The sequence below is a fragment of the Scleropages formosus genome, chromosome 5 (genome assembly GCF_900964775.1).
Source record: "Scleropages formosus chromosome 5, fSclFor1.1, whole genome shotgun sequence".
NCBI lineage: Eukaryota > Metazoa > Chordata > Actinopteri > Osteoglossiformes > Osteoglossidae > Scleropages > Scleropages formosus.
This window is the reverse complement of record NC_041810.1, coordinates 9,223,800-9,246,971: the sequence shown is the minus strand read 5'-3', so window position 1 is coordinate 9,246,971 and position 23,172 is coordinate 9,223,800. Positions and strand designations below refer to the sequence as shown.

General features: G+C 43.0%; 1 protein-coding gene and 1 long non-coding RNA gene across 2 annotated transcripts; both read left to right on the top strand.

Moving 5' to 3' along the window:
- Positions 1 to 5,923: 5,923 nt before the first annotated feature.
- LOC114910493 (antigen WC1.1-like) lies at positions 5,924 to 17,227 on the top strand. The gene is made up of 9 exons (XM_029251871.1): positions 5,924 to 5,987; positions 12,779 to 12,877; positions 13,008 to 13,313; positions 13,976 to 14,278; positions 14,931 to 15,216; positions 15,323 to 15,468; positions 15,905 to 16,222; positions 17,008 to 17,037; positions 17,142 to 17,227. Exons 1-9 carry the CDS (start codon positions 5,924 to 5,926, stop codon positions 17,225 to 17,227), a joined length of 1,638 nt encoding a protein of 545 aa, XP_029107704.1.
- A 47-nt stretch (positions 17,228 to 17,274) lies between these two features.
- Positions 17,275 to 23,171, top strand: LOC114910477 (uncharacterized). Its single transcript, XR_003797665.1, has 3 exons — positions 17,275 to 17,425; positions 17,556 to 17,654; positions 23,136 to 23,171. It is a non-coding gene; the product is annotated as an uncharacterized LOC114910477 (long non-coding RNA).
- Position 23,172: the final 1 nt, after the last annotated feature.

Here is a 23,172-nt window from a genome sequence, read left to right as displayed (position 1 = left end):
TTCCTTCGGTTAGATTTGTGCTCCTCCACTTGGCATTCAGGCTTCTGTCACAGGGAGGTTCTCTGGCCTGAGGGTTGCCCTCTTCCTTGGGGCCTCTGGCATCACAGTAGGCACTTTTCATTGGTTTTGAGATATATGGCGTGCTTATAGCGTAAAAAGTATGGATCAAATAAAGGTAATGCGAAACAGCAAGCAATTGACCGTTCAGCACCCAGGACAGCTCCCCTTGGGGACAGACCATTGCATCATCAGGAGCTGTCCTACATGGACAAATGGATAAGCATTTCCTCATAAGAGAATCTCCATAAATACTCATGAGAAATGCTGGTGGAGTCGACCTCGAGTAGAGAGACAGAACAAACATGCTCTTGTCACGCTGTCACAGGTGCAGGACAGCTCAAGTGTAGCTGAGAGAAAGATCTGGATACAGATACGTGGTTCTTGAGTACAGTCATTTAGTCACATCCCACAATATGATCCAGTATACATTACACAAGGAGCTCCGTGTAGGGTTTTTTTAAGTTTTAATCATTAAACGGATAATATAATGCATGCTTTTTGAGTACGCAGGAGATCGGGAAAAAAGTGAGTCTGAAAGATCAAGAACCACCCAGCTGGCAGAGGAGGAGGAGTGCAGCTGTCTGGTTGGGGTGTAGCAAGTGGTCATGTCTTGTAGGTATTGGGGAGCAGATCTATTGATTGTTTTGTAGGTAGTAAACAGATAGAGAAGAGTAGGGGGCCCAGCACTGAGCCCTGTGGAACACCAGTTGAGAGAAGCTGAGGGGATGGCAAGGAGCTGCACCAGACCACCTGGTGGAAGGCAGGCAAACCACCACAGAGCAAGGAGCGCAGGGAGGGAACAGAAACAGCAGTGTGTGTAGGACACAGCAGCATACAGAATGCCGCACATGTGGTGCGTTAATGGGGTTTTATATGTGTTGTGTGTGATTGACAGCTGGGTATGGCCAAGGGTTTGGTATCATTCTTTCTCTTCTGAAATTTCGTTTTAACAATATCCGAGTTGATGAAGTTATGGAACATGGGCTGATTACTCTTAGATCCTTGGCAAGGAAGTCCACTTAACTCCTTTGGCCTATACCTGAAATTCACTCTTAATATGTGGATGACTTAAGTGTTTCACTTTCTTCTGTAGGAAGAATTAGCAATTGAGCTGCATGATACTTCAAAGGAAGTTTGCATTGTGTTAACACTCTTCTGGAAGTTACATTCTGTCAACACTTTCCTCCAAAGTGACTTACAGTGTTAAGGTTACAGTTATTACAACCTATTACAGTTGATTTACTCATTTATACAGCTGGGTAGTTTTACTAGAGCAATTTTAGGGTAAGTATCTTCCTAAAGGGTAATACAGCCAGAGGTGGTGATCAAACCTGTGACCTTTGGATTCAGAGGCAGTAGCACTAACTACCAAACTACCAGTGCTACCCGTTGATGTAGTGGCAGCACAGTGGCACAGTGAGTAGTGCTGGTGTCTCACGGCACCTGGGTGGTGCAAGAGGACATGGGTTCAACCCTTGCTCAATCTGTGTGGAGTTTGCATGTTCACCCTGTGTCTGTGTGGGTTTCCTTGGGGTGCTCTGGTTTTCTCCCACAGTCCAAAGGCATGCTGTCCAGGTTCACCCATAGTGTGTGAGTGACAGAGCAAATGTGTTCCACTGATGTATGGATGAGTGACCCATTGTAAGTAGTGTATCTAACAGTGCAAGTCACCTTGGTGCATAAGGTGTCTGGGATGATAACACTGCATAGAGTTTGTTGGAAGTTGCTCTGGAGAAAAGTGTCTGCTAGTTGTGTGAAGTACTGCTGCCTTTTCCAGTTGTGGATGTATTTGTAACTTGTTCATGTCCTGTTTCTGTCCTTGTGTGCATGTGACCCACTGTTCTGTCAAGAAGAAAAAGCTGAGAAGTATTGAGAACCTCTGTAAACTGCCCTATATTGGAGCTGGATAAGTAGAGAGTTGTAGTAACTTTGCTGTAACTGATGTTAGTTGGTTGCAGGCAAAGAAACAAAACCACAGAGAACAACTGTTCTCTGGTGGGAACCGCAGTACAGTGTCATGCTGTTAACAGTGTTCAGTATGTTGTTTATATCTCTTCTGTTGTTCTACAGACTTTTCTCTATAGCAAAAACCTACCAGAATTCATTTTGACAAATGTAGGTTAAGTTACATAAATAACTGCATTTAGGAACACAAATCGTTGTTTTGTGCACATTCTTGGAAATACACAAATTTTGGAATTGGTTAAATGCTGTAGTGTTTTTAGATGTACTTTAGTGCTCATTGTGTTTTTAATATTTATTTTGGAAATTTTGGCTCAAGATCATTAAAAATTATCAGTTAAAATTAAACATGTTTTTCAAAACTACTTTTATCCTTATATGCTTTTTGTATGATTCTTATAACTTTTATGACCACCCAACAGGTTTTGTTTTTTGTCACGAAAAATTCAAGTAAACATGGCTAAGTTGTTATGATTGTCCACATAATGTATACTGATAGACATATGTTTACCTACATTTGTGAAACTTAACCTGTTTATTGTACAGTGCTGTAGAAAAGTATTTGCCCCCTTCCTGATTTTTTTTTTTTTTTTTGCATATTTGTCACAGTTAAATGATTGAGATCATCCAACAAATTTTAATATTACACAAAGATAACCGGAGTAAATACAAAATGCAGTTTTTAAATGATGATTTCATTTATTAAGGGAAAAAAGCTGTCCAAACCTAACTGGCCATATGTGAAAAAGTAATTGCCCCCTAAACCTAATAACTGGTTGTGCCACCCTTGACAACAACAACTGCATTCAAACGTTTGTGATAACAGGCAATGAGTGTTTTGCATTGCTGTCGAGGAATTTTGGGCCACTCTTCTTTGCAGAATTGTTTTAATTCAGCCACATTGGAGGGTTTTTGAGCATGAACGGCCTGTTCAAGGTCATGCCACAGCATCTCAATTGGATTTAAGTCCAGACTTTGACTAGGCCACTCCAAAACCTTAATTTTGTTTTTCTGAGCCATTCAGAGGTGGACTTGCTGGTGTGTTTCGGATCATTGTCCTGCTGCATAACCTAAGTGCGCTTGAGCTTGAGGTCACGAACTGATGGCCGGATATTCTTCTTCAGGATTTCTGGTAGAGTGCAGAATTCATGGTTCCATCAATTATGGCAAGTCGTCCAGGTGCTGAAGCTGCAAAGCAGCCCTAGACCATCACACTACCACCGCCATGTGTGACTGTTGGTATAATGTTCTTTTTATAAAATGCTGTGTTAGTTTTACGCCAGATGTAATGGGACGCACACCTTCCAAAAAGTTCAGCTTTTGTCTCATCAGTCCAAAGATTATTTGCCCAAAAGTCTTGGGGATAATCAAGATGTTTTTTGGCAAATGTGAGATGAGCCTTTGTGTTCTTTATGGTCAGCAGTGGCTTTCGCCTTGGAACTCTCCCATGGATGCTATTTTTGCCCAGTCTCTTTCTTATTGTTGAATCATGAACACTGACCTTAACTGAGGCAAGTGAGGCCTGCAGTTCTTTAGATGTTGTTCTGGGTTCTTTTATGAGCTCCTGGATGAGTCCTCGTTGCGCTCTTGGAGTAATTTTGGTAGGCCGGCCACTCCTGGGAAGGTTCACCACTGTTCCAAGTTTTCTCCATTTGTGGATAATGGCTCTTACCGTGGTTCGCTGGAGTCCCAAAGCCTTAGAAATGGCTTTGTAACCCTTTCCAGACTGATACATGTCAATTACTTTGTTTCTCATCTGTTCTTGAATTTCATTAGATCGTGGCATGATGTGTTGCTTTTTGAGATCTTTTAGCATGCTTCACTTTGTCAGACAGGTTCTGTTTAAGTGATTTCTTGATTCAACAGGTCCGGCAGTAATCAGGCCTGGGTGTGGAAAGTAAAATTTAACTCAGCTTTCCAAAAAAGGTGGTTAATGTGCATTTTGTATTTACTCAGGTTACCTTTGTGTAATATTAAAATTTGTTTGATGATCTCAATCATTTAACTCTGACAAATATGCAAAAAAATAGAAAATCAGGGATGGGGCAAATACTTTTTCAGAGCACTGTACCTTTTCATTAGGTCCTCATTCACACTACATATCTCACTATGAGATCATAGTTGCAAATAAAAAATAATAATGCTACAACTATAAATAACTTTCTTTCCACTGAACGTGCAACGGGAGCTCAGAAACCACACGACGAGGGGCACACACTTGCGGCGCTGCAAAGGCGTCAGGATGAGGACAGATAAACACGCTAATGTGACACGGAGCAAGAGGATGTTCATGATAAGGTGCCACACAAAAGGCTGAACAGAGCTCCGTCACAGAGCTGTAATGTGTGCTGAGTTCTTCACCGATTCGCAGCTCGTCTGGAGTCACAGCAAAGGGTATTAAGCAGCGAAAGGCAGCACAAGTGATACATGAGCGACATGGAGCTTAATATTGTACATAGCTTTGGAAAGAAGCATCATCAAAATTATTAAATAGAAATATTACATATAAAACTGATCTCTCCTACTGAGTCAAACAAAATCATCTATTTGATGAAATTAACGGTGGGCTACTCTGTGCAAAAAAAAAAAAAAGTAGAAATAATGAAATACATTTCTTTATTTTAAAATTAGTTAAGGCAAAAAATTAACTTCATGTACATGAATGGTAATTAGTAATTATTATGTGTTATTTTGTGTTAAAAAGACCAAAAATTAATTTTTGTGGTATAAAACGGTAAACAAGTGTAAACCAGTATATGTACTTCCACTCACTACAGTAAAAATTTCCTGCTGTATAAATGGATGAATAATTCCAAGTCAGTTATTATGCAGAATAAACTTTTTAAAATTTTAAAATAAAGTATAACAGAAATGTTGTTGAAGGGCCTCTCCAGGTAGTCAGTTACTGTACAGCTCAGTTCTGCCACCTATTGCAGGTAAATATCAACACCAGAAACACATTTAAACGCAGCTGTTGAAAAGAAAGACACAATTCGCTGCAAACCACAGTTACTGTGACATGTCGCTGTTTCCAGCCTGCAGTCTGTATTGGTTTGTATCCACTTTCACTATCTGCTATTTAGTCATTCTGTAAGGTTTTTGCCATGTAATTACTGTTTAATTAAGGTTTGTACCACACACACACACACATTTTCAGAACCGCTCATCCCATACGGGGTCACGGGGGAACCGGAGCCTACCCGGTAACACAGGGCGTAAGGCCAGAGGGGCAGGGGACACACCCAGGACGGGACGCCAGTCCGTCGCAAGGCACCCCAAGCAGGACTCGAACCCCAGACCCACCGGAGAGCAGGACTGCGGTCCAACCCACTGCGCCACCGCACCCCCCAGGTTTGTACCATAATAATCAAATTTTTGGTGTGTTCTGTTAAGCCCCTTTACTGAAGGGCTCACATTTTAACTGGGATGAATGTATGTTTCTGATCAACAAGTAACTCCATTAATAAAGGTCAGTTAAGGACACGTGTAGTGTAATGAACCACAACTGTCCTCTTTTTCCTTTTTCCAAGTTAGGACTTGACACTACAAAACAATAGGTTAACAAGGGGTTTAGACTAAAGTTGAATGTGTTTCAACTCAGTGTACCATGTTTTTTTTTTTCATCCGAGTGGTTTACAGTGGAAGGAGGAGTCAAGTCAGACCTCAGCGCTACAGTATCTGTATATATGGAGGAAACACACAGAGATTCCTCTGATTGGTGTTTCCACACTTTTCATGTGTTCCTGTACTCCTCTCATAAGGCAATGCTGAGTGTGATTGGTGGCTGGGGGCGTGTTCTCCATGGGGGTCCAGGATGGTACAAAGGCACTCGCTCGCCCTGAGAGCTCACAGCTCAAGGTTGGGTTCTGAACTTTGCTCTGAGGACAGTTGGTTTGTGCTCATGGAGATGGAGAGCTGTCTGTTCATCCTCATGCTCTCATCCCTGCTCCTGTCCACCACAGCCGGTAAGTACCATGGTTTACCTCTGCTCCAGGGCTCCTCTCACATGTCGGGATTTTAGGGGTCAGGGGACGACAGTCTGAAAGGTGAGGTAGTTTGTAGAGGCTGTGCAAACAGTAAATATAAAATGCAACCTGCTGCAACACTGATATATTTAGGTTGCTGGGAGCAAAATATTAGTACTAAGACACTGAAACTCCAATTTTTTTGCAGGTAGTTTAATTACTTACATTTCTGTTTATATGTTTGGTTTTACATGAACGGCTGCATCAGCAGTTTATTTCTTTTATTTGGGGAAGAAGTAGAAAAGCAGAAAAAGCTAGATCTTTTGATTTTGAGAACTTTTCTCCGTCTCAGTAATTCTTGTTTTATATTTACTTTAGTGCACTTCTTTATATTTTCTGAACGTAATAGTGTGAAGATGCAGTGTGGTAATTAAGGACATGAACTTGTTATTTAGAAGGTTGTTGTTTCTAGACCACATACCCCTCTGTGCTGTAGAACTACTTCAAACTACTGTAGGTCACCTGTAAGATACATGGGTCAAATACCCATTGACAAAGGCAAATAAAAAAACAAGTAAATAAATAAAAAAGATTCAGATGAAAGTTAAAGAATGAAGTAGCACATTTATTTTTCTTTTTAAATTAAAAATAAATTACTTAATTATTAGGGGCATGGTGGCGCAGCGGGTTTGACCAGGCTTGAATGGGTTCTGCTCTCCAGTGTGCCTGGGGTTTCAGTCCTGCTTGGGGTGCCTTTTGATGGACTGGCATCCCATCCTAGGTGTGTCCCCTCTAGCCATGCGCCCTGTGTTGCTGGGTTAGGCTCCGGCTCACCGTGACCTCGCTTGAGACAAGCAGTTTCAGTCAATGTTTGTGTTTGTGTAGTTAATTATTATTAACTGCTTGTTCGCATTTGTGGTGAACGGAGATTTTATGTCCAGGATGTTTTATGGATGCATAAAATAAAATGTTGCAATTAATATTTTTTGTAGTATTAATTTTAATAGAAACACATGCATTACATAGAATTTTGTGCAAAATGCCGAACAGACAAAATTACTGAATTAATTAAAGCACATAGATAAAGAAAAAATAAAACTGGGAAAATATACAAGTTTTAAACACGTCAAAAATTGAGTCCATTCCATTATTTTTTGTAGCAGTGTATTGATGAGAGTGACAAAAATGCAGCTTATTACAAGTATGTAGTTATGTGTGTTTGCATCTGTTTAAACTGATAAAGATCATCCTCAGTGTTTTAAATTAAAGACAAAATTTACCTTAGACTCTAGTTCTATGTGTTCTCCAGAAGGTATCTAGTAACATTAAAAAATTTGAACTTCTTTAAGATTGTTTAAAAATAAATGGTTTTCTGGCTTTCTGAACTTATACTTTGTATACATACATTACTTACATATTGAATAATTTTTGTTGGATTATTGCTTACATTATTACAGATTTTAATTGCAAAAATTAAATAATTTGATGGGGATAATCAGTAATAAAATAAAACTGAAATTTGCTGAAATCAGCATTAAAAATATAAAACACGCATCTAATTTTAGACAATATATATACATCTAAATGTCTGCAACATAACTTTAAATTCTGAGTTCAATTTAAACCAGATGTGCCACATTTTTTATATTTAGAGTGAAATTCACTTACTGAATTGCTTGAAGAAAATCAAAATAAAAATGTTTATAAAATATACAACTAAATGTCTGCAACATAACTTAAAATTCTGAGTTCTGATATTTCACCTGCAGAACACTGGAATTTTGAGGTGAAAAAAATCTCTGCAAAAATGACAGTAAAAGTCCAACAGGTATAAAAATGACACTGATCTCTCATGTGTTTCTTTCACACGCTATTACACCTGTTACATTTAACTGTGTTTCGAATCTCCTTGTAACTCTGATCATGACATATCACAGCCTTTTTTTGGAAACTCAGTTGAAGCTCAAGCTGAAACATGTAAAAGACTCCACTGGAGTCTCTGTGTCTCTTCTTCCAGACAGTGATGTGAGGCTGGTGAACGGAAACAGTCCCTGTGAGGGAAGAGTGGAGGTTCGTCATGAAGGACAGTGGGGAACTGTGTGTGATGATGACTGGGATACAACAGATGCATTAGTGGTGTGTAGACAGCTGGGCTGTGGAGATGCTCTAAAAGCACCTGGTTCTGCTCGCTTTGGACCAGGAACTGGGAACATATGGATGGATGATGTATCCTGTGAGGGGTCAGAGTCAACTCTGAAGCAATGTAAACATAGTGGACAAAGTAACTGTGGTCATAATGAAGATGCTGGAGTCATCTGTTCAGGTAAGAGAAGAACACCCAGTTTTGACAAAAAAACACTTCCTGACCTGCTAATTTACAAATGCAGATCTTATTTTTGTAACTTTAGTCTAACTTAATGAGATAGTGGCAGCTCACTTTTAACTTTGTAAGTCTGTAACTTTTTTAACAAACTTTAGAAAAAAATGATTTCAGTCAGAAAATAATATTAATATTTTTTTAATTATTAAAATTTGTCATTACTGCTAATTATACCTTATTGTTGTGTTAATAAGTATAATTAAAAGTAACACACGCACGCAGTCTGAACCGCTTGTCCCATACGGGGCCACAGCCTACCCGGCAACACAGGGCGTAAGGCCGGAGGGGGAGGGGACACACCCAGGACGGGACGCCAGTCCGTCACAAGGCACCCCAAGTGGGACTCGAACCCCAGACCCACCGGAGAGCAGGACCCGGTCCAACACACTGCACCACTGCGTCCCCCATTAAAAGTAATAACACAGCAAAAAAACTGTACTAAAAATGTTACATAGTATGTTATCTATATTTTATATATATATATATATACAGTACTGTGAAAATTTTTAGGCTCTTGGTTGGGGAAAAACCTGTAATGCGAGAATGCTCTTAATTAATAAACTTCCTTCAAAGCTTAGTAACCATCCATCATTAATAACAACTTGTCTCGAGCGGGATTGCGGCTGGCTTGGCCGGGTCCCGCTGTCTGGCGGATCTGGGATTGAATCCTCTTGGGATGCCTTGTGATGGACTGGTCTCACATCGTGGGTGTGTACCCTCCCCCTCCAGCCTTGCGCACTTTGTTGCCGGGTTAGGCTCCAGTTTGCTGCATCCCCGGTCAGGACAAGCGGCCTCAGACAGTGTGTGTGTACTTGTTTTCTTTAAGGACATACAAAGCCCTTGCTGTAATACTGTAACTTTTTGCAAAAGGAATGCCTGGAAATCTAAAATATGCTCTTTTCCATTGACACTAATGCAGAAGACATTAAATAACTGTCTACAACAAATATTTTTGTGAAACATCTAAGTGCCTAAGACGTTTCCACAGTACTGTATATAAAATTTTATGTTATATAAAAATATATAATATTATATATGACTGTTTTTCTAAAGTTAGCCTGACCGTTCTCAGATCAATTTTCAAAATTTTCTCCATGAATAAAGGCACACAGTTAAGTTTCACAGTAAGTTATGAACAAGTAAAAATATGAGGTTGTTAGCTGATTTAATTGTACCGTAACATATTTCCAATACTGTACAGTTATTGAAGGACCCCTGTGTGATCACTGTAGATTATATTTTCAATTCCATCGTAAATCCAAGATCACCTTCATTGACCAGATAAACAAAAAATAATTCTTCAGTCTTGGGGATCATGGAATAATCCTCTTTTCTAAAACTTAAAAAATCAAAAGAAAGAATTTAAATTGTTTCTTCATGCAACACTACAATAACACAAACTTAAAAACTAAATGTATTATAATGTATTGAACAAACTATCAGTCTTTGATTGTTGATGATAATTTACCCTTGTCCTCAATCCCAGCTCACAGAGAAGTCCGACTGGTACAGGGTACACACCTGTGTTCCGGGAGAGTGGAGATCCAGCATGGAATTACCTGGCACACAGTGTGTGATGCTGACTTTGACCTGCAGGATGCAGAGGTTGTGTGTCGGCAGCTGGGCTGTGGGATCCCTGCGAAGGTGCTGGGAGGATCTGCATTTGGGACGGGTGTCCATCAGGTGTTGACAGAGGAGATTCAGTGCTCAGGGAACGAGTCACACATTTCATTCTGCCCAAAACTGCCCTTAAAGGAACAGAACTGCTCACATGATAGTGACACGGGACTCGTGTGTTCTGGTAAGTCTTGAATGGTGTATTTTGTATGTCTGGTGAAGTACCGTTGTTCCCTGCTTTTGCATTAATTCCTGCCATATGCTGCTTTTAATACATCTATCCATAGTGAATATTGCTTCTTTTTTTCAGTTTGTAAGGGCCGTGTGTATATTTATTTTACTGAATCTGGTTTAGTGGCACTAAAAACACAGCTTTCCTGTCACTGTGTGAAATGATGTTCAGGTCTAACTGAGATCCATTGACAATAGAAGTACAAAGCGAGAATGCAAGATGTATTTGATATTTGAAGGAATATTTCAAATAAAAAGTTAGAATTAGCTATAATTATAACGTGGGGGTGCCGTGGGTTTGGCCTGTACCTTCTTTCTGGTGGGTCTGGGGTTCGAGTCCTCCTTGGGATGCTCTGCGACGGACCGGTGTCCCGTCCTGGCTGTGTCCCCTCCCCCTCCAACCTTACACCCTGTGTTGTCGGGTTAGGCTCCGGCTTTCTGCAACCCTGCTCGTATCAAGTGGTTTCAGTGTGTGTGTGTGTGTGTGTGTGTGTAAAATTATAAGTACAAAAGCAGTAGTAGAAGGTTTGTTCCGTTTTAAAAGCTGCTTAAATAGTGCACATGATAAAATGACTCTTTATTAATCCTAGAGGGAAGTTCACTGGGTTTTCAGCAGCAAAGTACAACCTACATGTGCAACCATGTGACGTATATGTACCTATACAGAGAAAATAACAAACATATAAGTGAAACGAATGAATACGCAAACATATTTAAATGCAAGAGAGGGAGAAGTGGGTCGAAGCGAGACGATCACTGAAGCTGAGGTGGCGCAGGGTGTGGTGGGACACGGCAACTCGGTACCACTCAGTCACTAGACACGTCATTCACCTTCCCACCTCCGACAGGATGAGGGCTCTTTGTAGAGCCTGCTGGCTGCTGGGAGAAATGACCTCTAGTTGCTCTTTGGAATGCTGCAGCCGGACCTGTCGGTTGCTGAACGTGCTCCTCTGTTTTACTATGGTATTATTCAGAAGGAGTGAGTCATTGTCCATTATGGACCGGAATTTATTCACAGTCTGTTTCCGAGTGACCTCCACCAGGGAGTCCAGCTTCGCTCCCAGAGTGGAGGCAGCCTTCCCTTATTGATTGTGTTGGCATCTCCTGAGGAAATACTGCTCCCCCAGCATTCCGGTGCAGAAAAGACTCCACATGTAACAGTCGAATGTGGTTGGGTGTCATGCGTTGTTTTGTTCGTTTATTAATTCACTCTTCAGTCTTTGTGTTGCTGATTTTATCGATTTTGTGGTGTTCATAAGCTTTAACAGAAATTATTCCCTCTTGTTGGAACTAATGCTTTTTCAGACAAGCTGTGGTTCTTTGAAGTTTCAGTGAAGAGGCACGATAAAGCTTAAAAATGGTGTATTACTGTTTCTGTGCAGGATTTCACCAGGTGTTAGCCATCACTGTAGCGCTGCTGTCTCACAGCGCCTGGGTGGTGTGAGAGGGCGTGGGTTCGATTCACACTCGATCTGTGTGGAGTTCGCATGTTCTCCCCGTGTCTGTGTGGGTTTCCTCCCACAGTCCAAAGACATGCTGTTGAAGTTCCACCATAGTGTGTCTGAGTGACAGAGAGAGAGTGTGTTCCACTGATGTATGGATGAGTGACCCAGTGTAAGCAGTGTATCTAGCAGTGTAAGTCACCTTGGTGAATAAGGTGTGTGGGATGATAACACTGTGTAGAGTTCATGTGAAGTTGCTCCGGAGAAAAGTGTCTGGTGAATAAATAAATAAATATATATGTAATGAAGAATAGGTAAGTAAAAGTAAAAGAATACAAAAATGATTACATTTCATTACTATGCTGGTTATAGGACACAAAACAGCAGACTAATCCCTAATCCCCCTGCTCTTTACCCAGGGTACATAAACTCCAGCCTGGTGGACGGCCCAGACTCCTGTTCCGGGAGAGTGGAGTTACAGTACCTCACTGAGTGGGGCACAGTGTGTGATGCATCCTGGGATCTGAGAGCAGCCAATGTCCTCTGTCAGCAGCTGGGCTGTGGGAGCGCTGTGGCAGTGCCAGGACAGGCCTGGTTTGGAGAGGGCAGGGGTCGCATCTGGGCTGATGTGTTTGAGTGTCAGGGGAGGGAGACACACTTGTCCCAGTGTGCTGTGTGCTCTCATGGACACGATGCAGGAATCATCTGTAATGGTGAGGAGTGCTGTGCTCATCACTGTACTGTAGGAGAGTGGTCACAGTCACATGTCTGTATAGAAACAATCTTTTGTACATCAGCTCTGTTTACTATAAAACTCTCTGCAAAATATATACAAAGCACAGAATGAACTGCTGGTGCTGTAAGATACCCTGTAAGAGATGCTGATGTTTCTACAGGATCATCTCTCTCAACCCTCAATGGGACGGTCCGACTGTCTGGAGAAGGTGGCTGTGGGGGTCAGTTGGAGGTTCACTACCAGCACACCTGGAGCAGGGTTCTCCTGGACTCCTGGAGCTTCAAGGAGGCTTCTGTGGTCTGCAGACAGCTGGGTTGTGGCTCTGCAGTGAGGATCTACACCTCCTCCCTGTCTGGGACAGGAGACACTGATGTGTGTCTCACAGGGTATCAATGCTCTGGGACTGAGTCTCACCTGCTCAACTGCAGTGCTCCACACACATTCAGCTGCAGTTCCAGCTCATATGTGTCCATAGTGTGTTCCAGTGAGTACACATGACTTCTAAATTGAATTCATAATGAATATTGTTTGGATATGGATGGATTACACTAGTTATTAAATCTTATTTGTGTTTTACAAATACAAGGTGTCTTCTTTTTGGTAACTTCTCCCAGAGCACAGGTCCCTGAGGCTGGTGGGTGATGAGGGTGGCTGTGCAGGGAGGCTGGAGGTGTTCCACCAGGGCTCCTGGGGGACAGTGTGTGGTGACTCCTGGGACCTGAATGATGCTCAGGTGGTGTGCAGGCAGCTCCAGTGTGGGACGGCTCTCCGCTCTACCTCTTTTGGTCCAGGAAATGGATCTATATGGCTGGATGAGGTTGGCTGTGTGGGGAACGAATCATCTCTGTGGGACTGTCCCTCTTCACAGTGGGGGAACCATGACTGCGTTCACAAGGAGGATGTAGGAGTTGTGTGTTCAGGTCAGTTCTTTTCACAACATAAGACCTGGTAAACAGAGAAGATATTCTGGGAGGGAGTGTTCATAATACCTTGCACTAAGATATAACGAAGAAAAATATAATGTAGCAATGGTTCGTGGTCCTACTCTAGTTCTTACAAAAATTTTAATTTTCAAATATGAATTAAATAATGTTAGCAATTTGTTTATCCAGATGGATAATTCAATTCTTCCAGTTTTTGGTGATGTGACATTGTCAAGACTGAGAGTTGACAAGCAGGATGGTGGACCCAAACGCAGGATCTTTTCTACGATCAGGAGGGACAAGGCAAATATCATAGTCAGGGACAGGCAAAGGGTCAGGTCGTTTGGGGAACGTTATTTGGGGTCGAGAATCCGGAGACGTAATCAAAAGGGGCAAAGTAGCGGGTCTTTACCGTGGGAGTCCTGGAGCCAGTCAGGGGAGCAGGTAGGGGTGGGACAAAGAACAGAAGCAAGTTCGGAGGACAAGTGAGTGCAAAGGGAAGAGTTGTTTCGATTAAGATTTCCCAGCGGGAAGGCGATGGTTTGGTGCCTTATACTAAACTGTCCTGACTGGCACCAGGTGTCCTCATTTGGTGTGTGGTGGTTCTTACAGATGTCTTGTGCTCTTGCTAATATCAAGTTCTTGTCCATTTCTTGCAGAGTACAAAGATCTGAGACTGGCTGAAGGTTGCTCTGGGCAGGTGGAGGTTTACTACAATGGCACCTGGGGAAACGTGTGTTTCAATCAAATGGAGACCAATACAGCAAGTGTAATATGTCAGCAACTCGACTGTGGGAAGAGCAGGACTGTTTCTAATACAGAATCTCGACTGAAAGGAGCTCCAAACTGGCTGGATATTGTCAAATGTCGCCCACATGACTCCACACTGTGGCAGTGTCCATCCTCTCCCTGGGGACAGAATAAATGTGATGATGGTGAAGTGGCCCTCATTACCTGTGAACGTAAGATTATTTTGTTACTTTGTTTTCCAGAGCTTGGTTCTGTAGTTTTGCTAATTCCATAAATTCAAGTATGTATCAATGCAGTGACCTAACCCTTAAACAGGAGACACCTGGCACGGTACATCTTTATATAAATAGAAAGACATGGCCTTGTGAACTGAAGCCTACATTTTCATGTCTCACTTCCCATTACTGCTGTAATACCATTGAGGAATTACCTTGAATTGCTCTGGTAAAAACTACCCTCCTGAATGAATGGGTAAATAATTGTAAGAAAGTTAGTTTGTTAACAATTGCTTTGGGCAATTGTAAACTGTAAATTGCATTCGATAAAGGTGTGAGCTGAAAAAATATTCATCAGTGGACAATTCTGAGAAAACTTACTCAGAGCATGAAAATGAATTATTAAAATTATACATATTAAGGTTCCTGCAATAAATCCATTTGGAGTGTATGCTGCTTGCTTTGCGCACTAGTTTTATGGGATAGGTTTCAGACCATTGTGACCCTGCCATAGAAAGAAATGCTGTTGAAAGTGTGTGAGTAAATATACATGACAAAGGTATTTTGACTGGAGAACTTTCCAGTATTTATCGAGTCACCCACATAATTCGGTAGGAATTAAGTTTCTCCACCTGTCTTCTCTCTCCAGAAAAAAATGTGGCTTTGAAAGGAACGGCAACTCAGTCGTCCCAATATGACTCTTATGGTGCTGCTGGCAATGCTATTGATGGAAACAGAAATACAAAGTATACAGATGGGTCCTGCACTCACACCAAGCAGGACTCCAAACCATGGTGGAGACTGGACCTGCAGGATGTTTTCACTGTGACCTCAGTGACCATCACCAACAGAGGGGACTGCTGCTCAGAGAGGATCAATGGGGCAGAGATTCGTGTTGGAAACTCCCTGGATGACAATGGCAACCAGAATCCCCTGTACACAGTGTTGTTATCCTTACTGGCATGGATTTTGAGACACTTTTTACCATCAAATGTATTTAATCTAATATGTGTAGAACTTTAAATGTATTTCACATTTCAGATGTGCAGTGGTTCCCTCCATCGCAGCAGGACAGTCCAGTTCCTTCCAGTGTAATTGGACAATGGGACGCTATGTCAACGTGGTCCTTCCAAAACCCGGCATCCTGACTCTGTGTGAAGTTGAAGTTAATGGACATGATAGCAGTGGTTGGTATAACCCGGAAAGGTGTTTCTGTCTTATTAGTTATTAAAATCTCAGTATCACACTTAGCGATGTCTTGACACTAGTCATTCAACAACGTTTACATAAAAAGGTGTTGGTAGAGAGCTACAAAACTGATCATAACTCAGGAGATTATGACTGCTGATGACTTAATTAATGATCTGCAAAGACTGTGTGGAAGTCCAATGTTCATATCTGAAAGAACTGTGGTTTTGTGGTTCTGACGAGGCTTCCCATTTGCTCTAGTTTGAGAATATACTTATTAACATTACATACATATTACATATACATATTAGATTAAAATTAACAACCAGAAACTATGTTCCAGAGTACATTCAGTTCAGACTTGTCCACTATGTCATTCTTTGTCAGAGTATCTTGCTGCTTTGTGGTCAGTCACAGTCTTTATTTACCCTCTAGGCTACCTGCCCCTGAGACTGCAGGGGGGCAACACGATGTGCTCAGGGAGGGTGGAGCTGTGGTATGAGGGCTCCTGGGGGACCATCTGTGACGACTTATGGGACATAAATGATGCCCAGGTGGTCTGCAGACAGCTGGGTTGTGGGACAGCACTGAAGGCTCATGGGAATGCTGCCTTTGGGAGAGGAAACGGTCCAATTTGGCTGAATGAGGTAAAGTGCTGGGGCAGTGAGCTCCACCTGTGGGACTGTCCTCACTCTCTTCAGGACCACAGGACCTCCTGCTCTCACAAAGAGGATGCTGGTGTTACCTGTGAAGGTGAGAATTGCTGTGGAGCTTTATTACTCTCAGCACGGATTTCTGTCGTATCAACAGTTTAACAAAAAGATCCGTAAAAGATATAATGACAGAAATTTCAAACAAAAGAATAATTACAAGTTGCTGTGTCTGGGGTTTCATTGTTAATGATTAAATTGGAAGGGGGCACAGTGGGTTGGACCGAGTCCTGCTCTCCAGTGGGTCTGAGGCCCAAGTCCCGCTTGGGGTGCCTTGTGCCGGACTGGCGTCCCGTCCTTGGTGTGTCCCCTCCCCCTCCAGCCTTACGCCCTGTGTTGCCGGGTTAGGCTCTGGCTCCCCGCGACACTCTATGGGACAAGCTGTTCAAATGATGTGTGTGATGATGTGTGTGTGTGTGTGTGTGTATATATATATATATATATATATATATATATATATAATATTTATATATTTTTATGTATTTATATTGTATTTATAGTGTAATGAAGACCACATGGTGGTTCTGGTCTCTGGTCTGTACAGCATGGTGGCCCAGTCGGTAGGACTGGTGTCTCATAACACCAATTTTGTGAGAATTAAAAATGGATTTGATTCAGCAGATTAGATAAAGCAGATTAGATAAAAACATCAGTTAAATGCCACATTTTACGTTGCTTTCATTTCAGTTAATTTTTATAGACTGAAGAGCATCTGCTAAAACAATCAATGTACATGTCTTGTGCTGCTCAGTTTTTGGGAGGCACAAAAAATCCAAATTTATTTCATCAAAATGTTCATTTTAAACTGATTTTGTTTCAATTTTTCAGGCATATCTTCTGAATTTACATCTACTACAGGTGGAGTAAAATTTTTGTGTAAGCATTTTCAGTGTACATTTGGGTGACTTAATCATACCTACTACATATATAATTATATGTACCCACCAAATAATGTTTTTCAGAAATTCCAGGAACATCCACAAGTAAAACCTCAGCAAGACCAGGTATTTTCACTTACTTTTTGTACATGTTGACAGTGGGCAGATGAATTACATACTTTCTGTGCTCTGGATCAGGAATATATTATGCAGCTCTCTCTATGTCACTCCTTCACATGCACCCAAAGCACCACGCCAAACACCCTTGTCCATCCCTCTTGTGGTGTTCCTGGTGCTGGGGGCTCTGCTCTTCCTACTGCTGGTGCTTCTGGCTGGACAGTTGTACCAGAACAGGGTTCTGAAGAGAGGTACAGAAGGACACTGCTGATTACATGATCTTTCATACACAAGCAGCATAGTAAACTTGGACAGATCTGGCCTTTTAAGGGCTTTTCGTAGAATGAAATGATTTTACTGTCTGTGTTTCCACCCCTACAGCCCTGTATCAGGGGGGTCTCACCCCTCTGCATGAGGCCATTTATGAAGAGATAGAGTACAACTTGACCAGGGGAGAGACGTACAGAAACCCCAGAAAAGGTGACAACATCTTATTGTCCTCTTCATATTTGGAAAGAAGGTAGCTAACGGAAATCAAAAAGCATTCACATTATTTGGCAAAATGTTGTACTTTAACAATGACTCATTCATTATTCATTATTCAGGTAGGAAGTTACCATGGAATATTACTAAATGAGGGGTGCGGTGGCACAGTGGGTTGGACCACAGTCCTGCTCTCCGGTGGGTCTGGGGTTTGAGTCCCGCTTGGGGTGCCTTGCGGCGGACTGGCGTCCCGTCCTGGGTGTGTCCCCTCCCCCTCTGGCCTTACGCCCTGTGTTGCCGGGTAGGCTCCGGTTCCCCGTGACCCCGTAAGGGACAAGCGGTTCTGAAATTGTGTGTGTGTGTGTGTGTATTACTAAATGTAGTTTTGGCCCATGCAGATACTCTTTAAAAGGACAAAACATACAGTGGCTTTAAGGGCTTAGGAATGTTTGAGTTAGGAATTTTTAAAGATTAAAGTCTTGGGGGTTTGTCACAATTAATAAGCTTTTATTGAGAGTGAAGAGAATATGAAAAACGTTGAAAAGTGCTTAGAAGGTAAACACTGCAAACCCTCTTGTGATAAGCTATAGGAAGCTGAGAAGAAAAAATACTTTTATTTTCAGTGATTTTCAGAATCAGCATCAGAATCAGAATCAGAATGAGCTTTATTGCCAAGTATGTTCGCACATACAAGGAATTTGCCTTGGTGACAGGAACTACCACAGCACAGACAGAATGACAGTGACAAGACAGGTGAGAAGATAGAGTATGTGAGCAAGGGATAAAAAATATTTGAAAATATAAAGTACCCAATATACAAAAATAGTCACTAGATACAAATCCAAGGGAGTGTGAGAGATATGTGATAAATAGTTATAAATATAAATATAAATAGCATTATGTATTGCACGGTTTACTCTCTAGGGGAGAGATTTGGGTGTTCATGAGGTAGATGGCCTGAGGAAAGAAACTTTTCTTATGCCTGGCTGACCTGGTGCTCAGTGCTCTGTAGCGCCGGCCAGATGGCAAGGGTTCAAAGAGGAAGTGGCCTGGATGCAAGGGGTCTAGAATGATTTTGCTAGCCCTTTTACTGACTCTGGACGAGTGCAGTTCTTGGAGAGCTGGGGGAGGATGTGCCGATGATTCTTCCAGCAGTCCGAACTATCCGCTGCAGTCTTCTGATGTCTGACTTCGTAGCTGAGCCGAACCAAACAGTTATAGAGGTGAAGAGGACGGACTCGATGACTGCGGAGTAGAATTGCATCAGTAGCTCCTGTGGCAGGTTGAACTTCCTCAGCTGGTGATGGAAGTACAACCTCTGCTGGGCCTTCTTCACAATGGAGTCTACGTGGGGCTCCCACTTCAGGTCCTGTGAGATGGTGGTGCCCAGGAACCTGAATGACTCCACTGTTGCCACAGTGTTGTTCATGATGGTGAGTGGGGATAATGCTGAGGTGTTTCTCCTGAAGTCTACGATCATCTCCACTGTTTTGAGCGTGTTCAGCTCCAGGTTGTTATGACTGCACCAGACAGCCAGCTCTTGGACCTCCTGTCTGTAAGCAGACTCGTCGCCATTCCGGATGAGGCCGATGAGTGTGGTGTCGTCTGCAAACTTCAGGAGTTTGACAGAGGGGTCTTTAGCGGTGCAGTCGTTGGTGTACAGGGAGAAGAGCAGTGGGGAGAGCACACATCCCTGGGGGGCGCCAGTACTGATCGTGCGAGTATTGGATGAGAATTTTCCCAGCCTCACTATCTGCTGCCTGTCTGTCAGAAAGTTGGTGATCCACTGACACATGGAGGTGGGCACAGAGAGTTGGGTTAATTTGGACAGGAGGAGGTGTGGGATGATGGTGTTGAAGGCCGAACTGAAGTCCACGAACAGGATCCTCACATAAGTCCCTGGTTTGTCCAGATGTTGCAGGATGTAGTGCAGTCCCATGTTGACTGCATCATCCACAGACCTGTTTGCTCGATAAGCAAACTGCAGGGGGTCCAGCAAGGGTCCAGTGATGTCCTTCAGGTAGTCCAACACCAGTTTTTCAAGTGACTTCATGACCACAGACGTTAAGGCGACAGGTCTGTAGTCATTAAGTCCTGTGATTTTGGGTTTCTTTGGGATGGGGATGATGGTGGAGCGTTTGAAGCAGGAAGGAACTTCGCACAGCTCCAGTGATCTGTTGAAGATCTTTGTGAAGATAGGGGCCAGCTGGTCAGCACAGGTTTTTAGGCAGGCCGGTGAGACGCCGTCTGGGCCTGGTGCTTTCCTTGTCTTCTGTTTGACGAAGACCCGACGCACCTCCTCTTCGCAGATCAAAGGTGCAGGAGGGGGGAAGGTGGGGGTTACTGGAGGTGTTAATTCATTCATGGAGAGAGGGTTTGAATGGGTGTAGGGTGTGAGACAGGGTTTATCAAACCTGCAATAAAACTCATTCAAATCGTTGGCTAGTTGTTGAGTTGACACGGTGCCGGGGGGTGGTGTCTTGTAATTTGTGATGTCTTTCAGGCCTTTCCACACCGACGCAGGATCGTTGGCTGAAAACTGTTTCTTCAGCTTTTCAGAGTAGTTTCTCTTAGCCACTCTGATCTCCTTTGCCAGTGTGTTTTTGGCCTGTTTATACAAGACTCCGTCCCCGTTCTTGTAGGCGTCTTCTTTGGCCTGACGAAGCTGTCTGAGTTTTGCAGTGAACCACGGTTTGTCATTGTTGTATGTTAAACGAGTCCTGGTAGGGATGCACATATCCTCGCAGAAACTGACATAATGATGTTACAGAGTCTGTGAGCTCATCTAGATAGGTAGCAGCAGCCTCAAAAACACTCCAATCGGTGCACTTGAAGCAGGCTTGTAAGTCCTGCTCTGCTTCCTCAGTCCATCTTTTAACAGTCCTTATTACAGGTTTAGCTGATTTCAGTTTCTGCCTGTAGGTCGGTATAAGATGAACCACACAGTGATCAGAGAGCCCCAAAGCTGCCCGTGGAACAGAGTGATAGCATCCTTTATTGTGGTGTAGCAGTAGTAGTCCAGTATATTACTGTCTCTGGTGGAACATGTAATATGCTGTCTGTATTTTGGCAGTTCACGGGAGAGATTTGCTTTATTAAAGTCCCCGAGAATGATTATAACAGAGTCCGGGTGTTGTTGCTCTGTCAGTGATCTGGTCGCCCAGCTGTTGCAGCGCTGCGTTCACGCACGCTTGCGGTGGAATGTAAACACTTACGAGGATGAACGAGGAAAACTCCCGCGGCGAGTAGAAAGGCTTGCAGTTGATGAAGAGCGCTTCTAGGTCTGGACAGCACATCATCTTCAACGCTGTCACATCTGTACACCACCTTTCGTTGATGTAGAAGCATGTCCCACCGCCACGTGATTTCCCCGCTGATTCCGCGTCGCGATCCGCTCTGAACAGCTGGAAGCCCGGCAGATGTAGCGCGCTGTCCGGGATGGCTTCATTCAGCCAGGTTTCCGTGAAGCACAGAGCAGCAGAGTTGAAAAAGTCCTTGTTTCTTTGGGACAGGAGGAAAAGTTCGTCCATTTTGTTGGGTAAGGAGCGGAGGTTCGCCAGATGGATACTAGGCAGCGCTGTTCTAAAGCCGCGCTTTCGGAGCTTGACAAGCGCGCCGGCTCGCTTTCCGCGCTTGCGCGTCTTGGAGCGCTTGAGTAGCGCCGCTGCACCTCCGACTACAATGTCCAGCAAAACGTCAGAATAGTCGAAAACCGGTAAAATGTCGGGTGGTGTGTACTGCCGAATGTTCAGCAGTTCTTCCCTGGTAAAACTGATTGTCGGAGTATAACTAAAGACAGGGCAAACTAAGAAAAACAGTAAAACAACTGTGGAGCTCCACACCGAGGCGGCCGTTCGCGGCGCCATCGTGTATATTCGAAATATTTCGTATATTTTAATTTAGTTTTAACTGTAACATAATATAAAGTTAATAAAAGAACAAAATAATAATTCAACCAACCTCACAGCCGAAGTTTTATTTCTGAAAGAGGCTGAAGGCCACTGGGATATCGGGAGGATGGCGACACATAGAACATTTTCATTTTTTTATACCTTTATCTGAGGTATTTAAAGAACCTCACCTGTGAAAAAATGGTGGGACATCCATATTATATAACTCCATTTGATTCTGATTTAGGAGGGGTGCGGTGGCACAGTGGGTTGGACCACAGTCCTGCTCTCCAGTGGGTCTGGGGATCCTGTCCCGCTTGGGGTGCCTTGCGACGGGCTGGCGTCCCATCCTGGGTGTGTCCTCTCCCCCTCCAGCCTTACCCCCTGTGTTGCCGGGTTGGCTCCGGTTCCCCGCGACCCCCTATGGGACAAGCGGTTCTGAAAATGAGTGTGTGTGTGTGTGTGTGTGTGTGTGTGTGTTTGTGTGTGTGTGTGATTCTGATTTAATGGTAAAAGTGACTTTAACCAGTTTTTACCTGCAGATCTTTAGACAAAAGACACAGGAAAGGACAAGGAAGTGGGAGCAGTTTTGCTGTTTCGAACCGACAGGCGAACACTATGAGTAGTGCCACATAAACAACATTGTACAAAGTGGTTCTACAGTCAACTTCCTCTTTTATTCGGAATCCTGATTGCAGAGCACATGTCAGGAGTGCAGTAGGAGTGCTCAGGGAAGGGGAACCTCAGGCGTTCTTCACCAGGATTTATAACAGAGACCTTGGAGTTACAAACAAATTGAGTTACAAGCAGACTAACAGACTGAATAGTGCTTGTAAGTTGAGGATCCAGTGTACTTGGGAATCTTTCACTCTTTAGAAATTCAGCTTTTGTCAGTTCACGATTATAAACTTGAACATCTAATGTATATAAAGGGATACTGGTGAAAAGATACCCATACCATAAGGTCATGGTAATGCATTTACCATCTCCTGGTAAAGTTTTATGGAGCTACTAATGTGATGAACGTCGGTGCATATGGTGAAGGAAAGAAACTAACTGTGCTTAAGAGCCACACATCTGCAGCTATGTCTCTTTCTGCTAATGCAATGAACAAATTGTATTTTCTATAAGATGTGCACTGCATTAGCAGAAAAGCGTCTGCTAAATGAATGAATGTAAATGTATATTTACAAAAAAACTGCAGAAATTTGCAGAAAACCACAATTTTCCAACGGTTACATGTGCATATTTCAAATGTCTCTACATGAGATGATACTGTAGATAAAAATTATTAGTCTGGCAGGTATGAAAAACTGTTTGGCTTCCATCTGTAACCATGTGATGGGAGCTGAGAAACCACACGAGGAGCTCGCAGCTGCAGTGCTGTAAACGGTCCAGATGAGAGACAGCAGCCAATAGGGAGGAAGAGGATGTTGGTGATAAGAGTGTCAGTTAGCGTTCCTGGGTGTGGGCGGTAGCTGCTCGAACCTCACACATCCTGTCTTCTCTCAGTGTGTGAGGCATCAGCAGAGAGAACTTCATGTATCTTCTCTCTGAGGACAGGACTGAGTGTGTGTCTCCTTCACAGGAAGTGTCCTGTCTGAGGATGTGCCCTCTGGGTATGA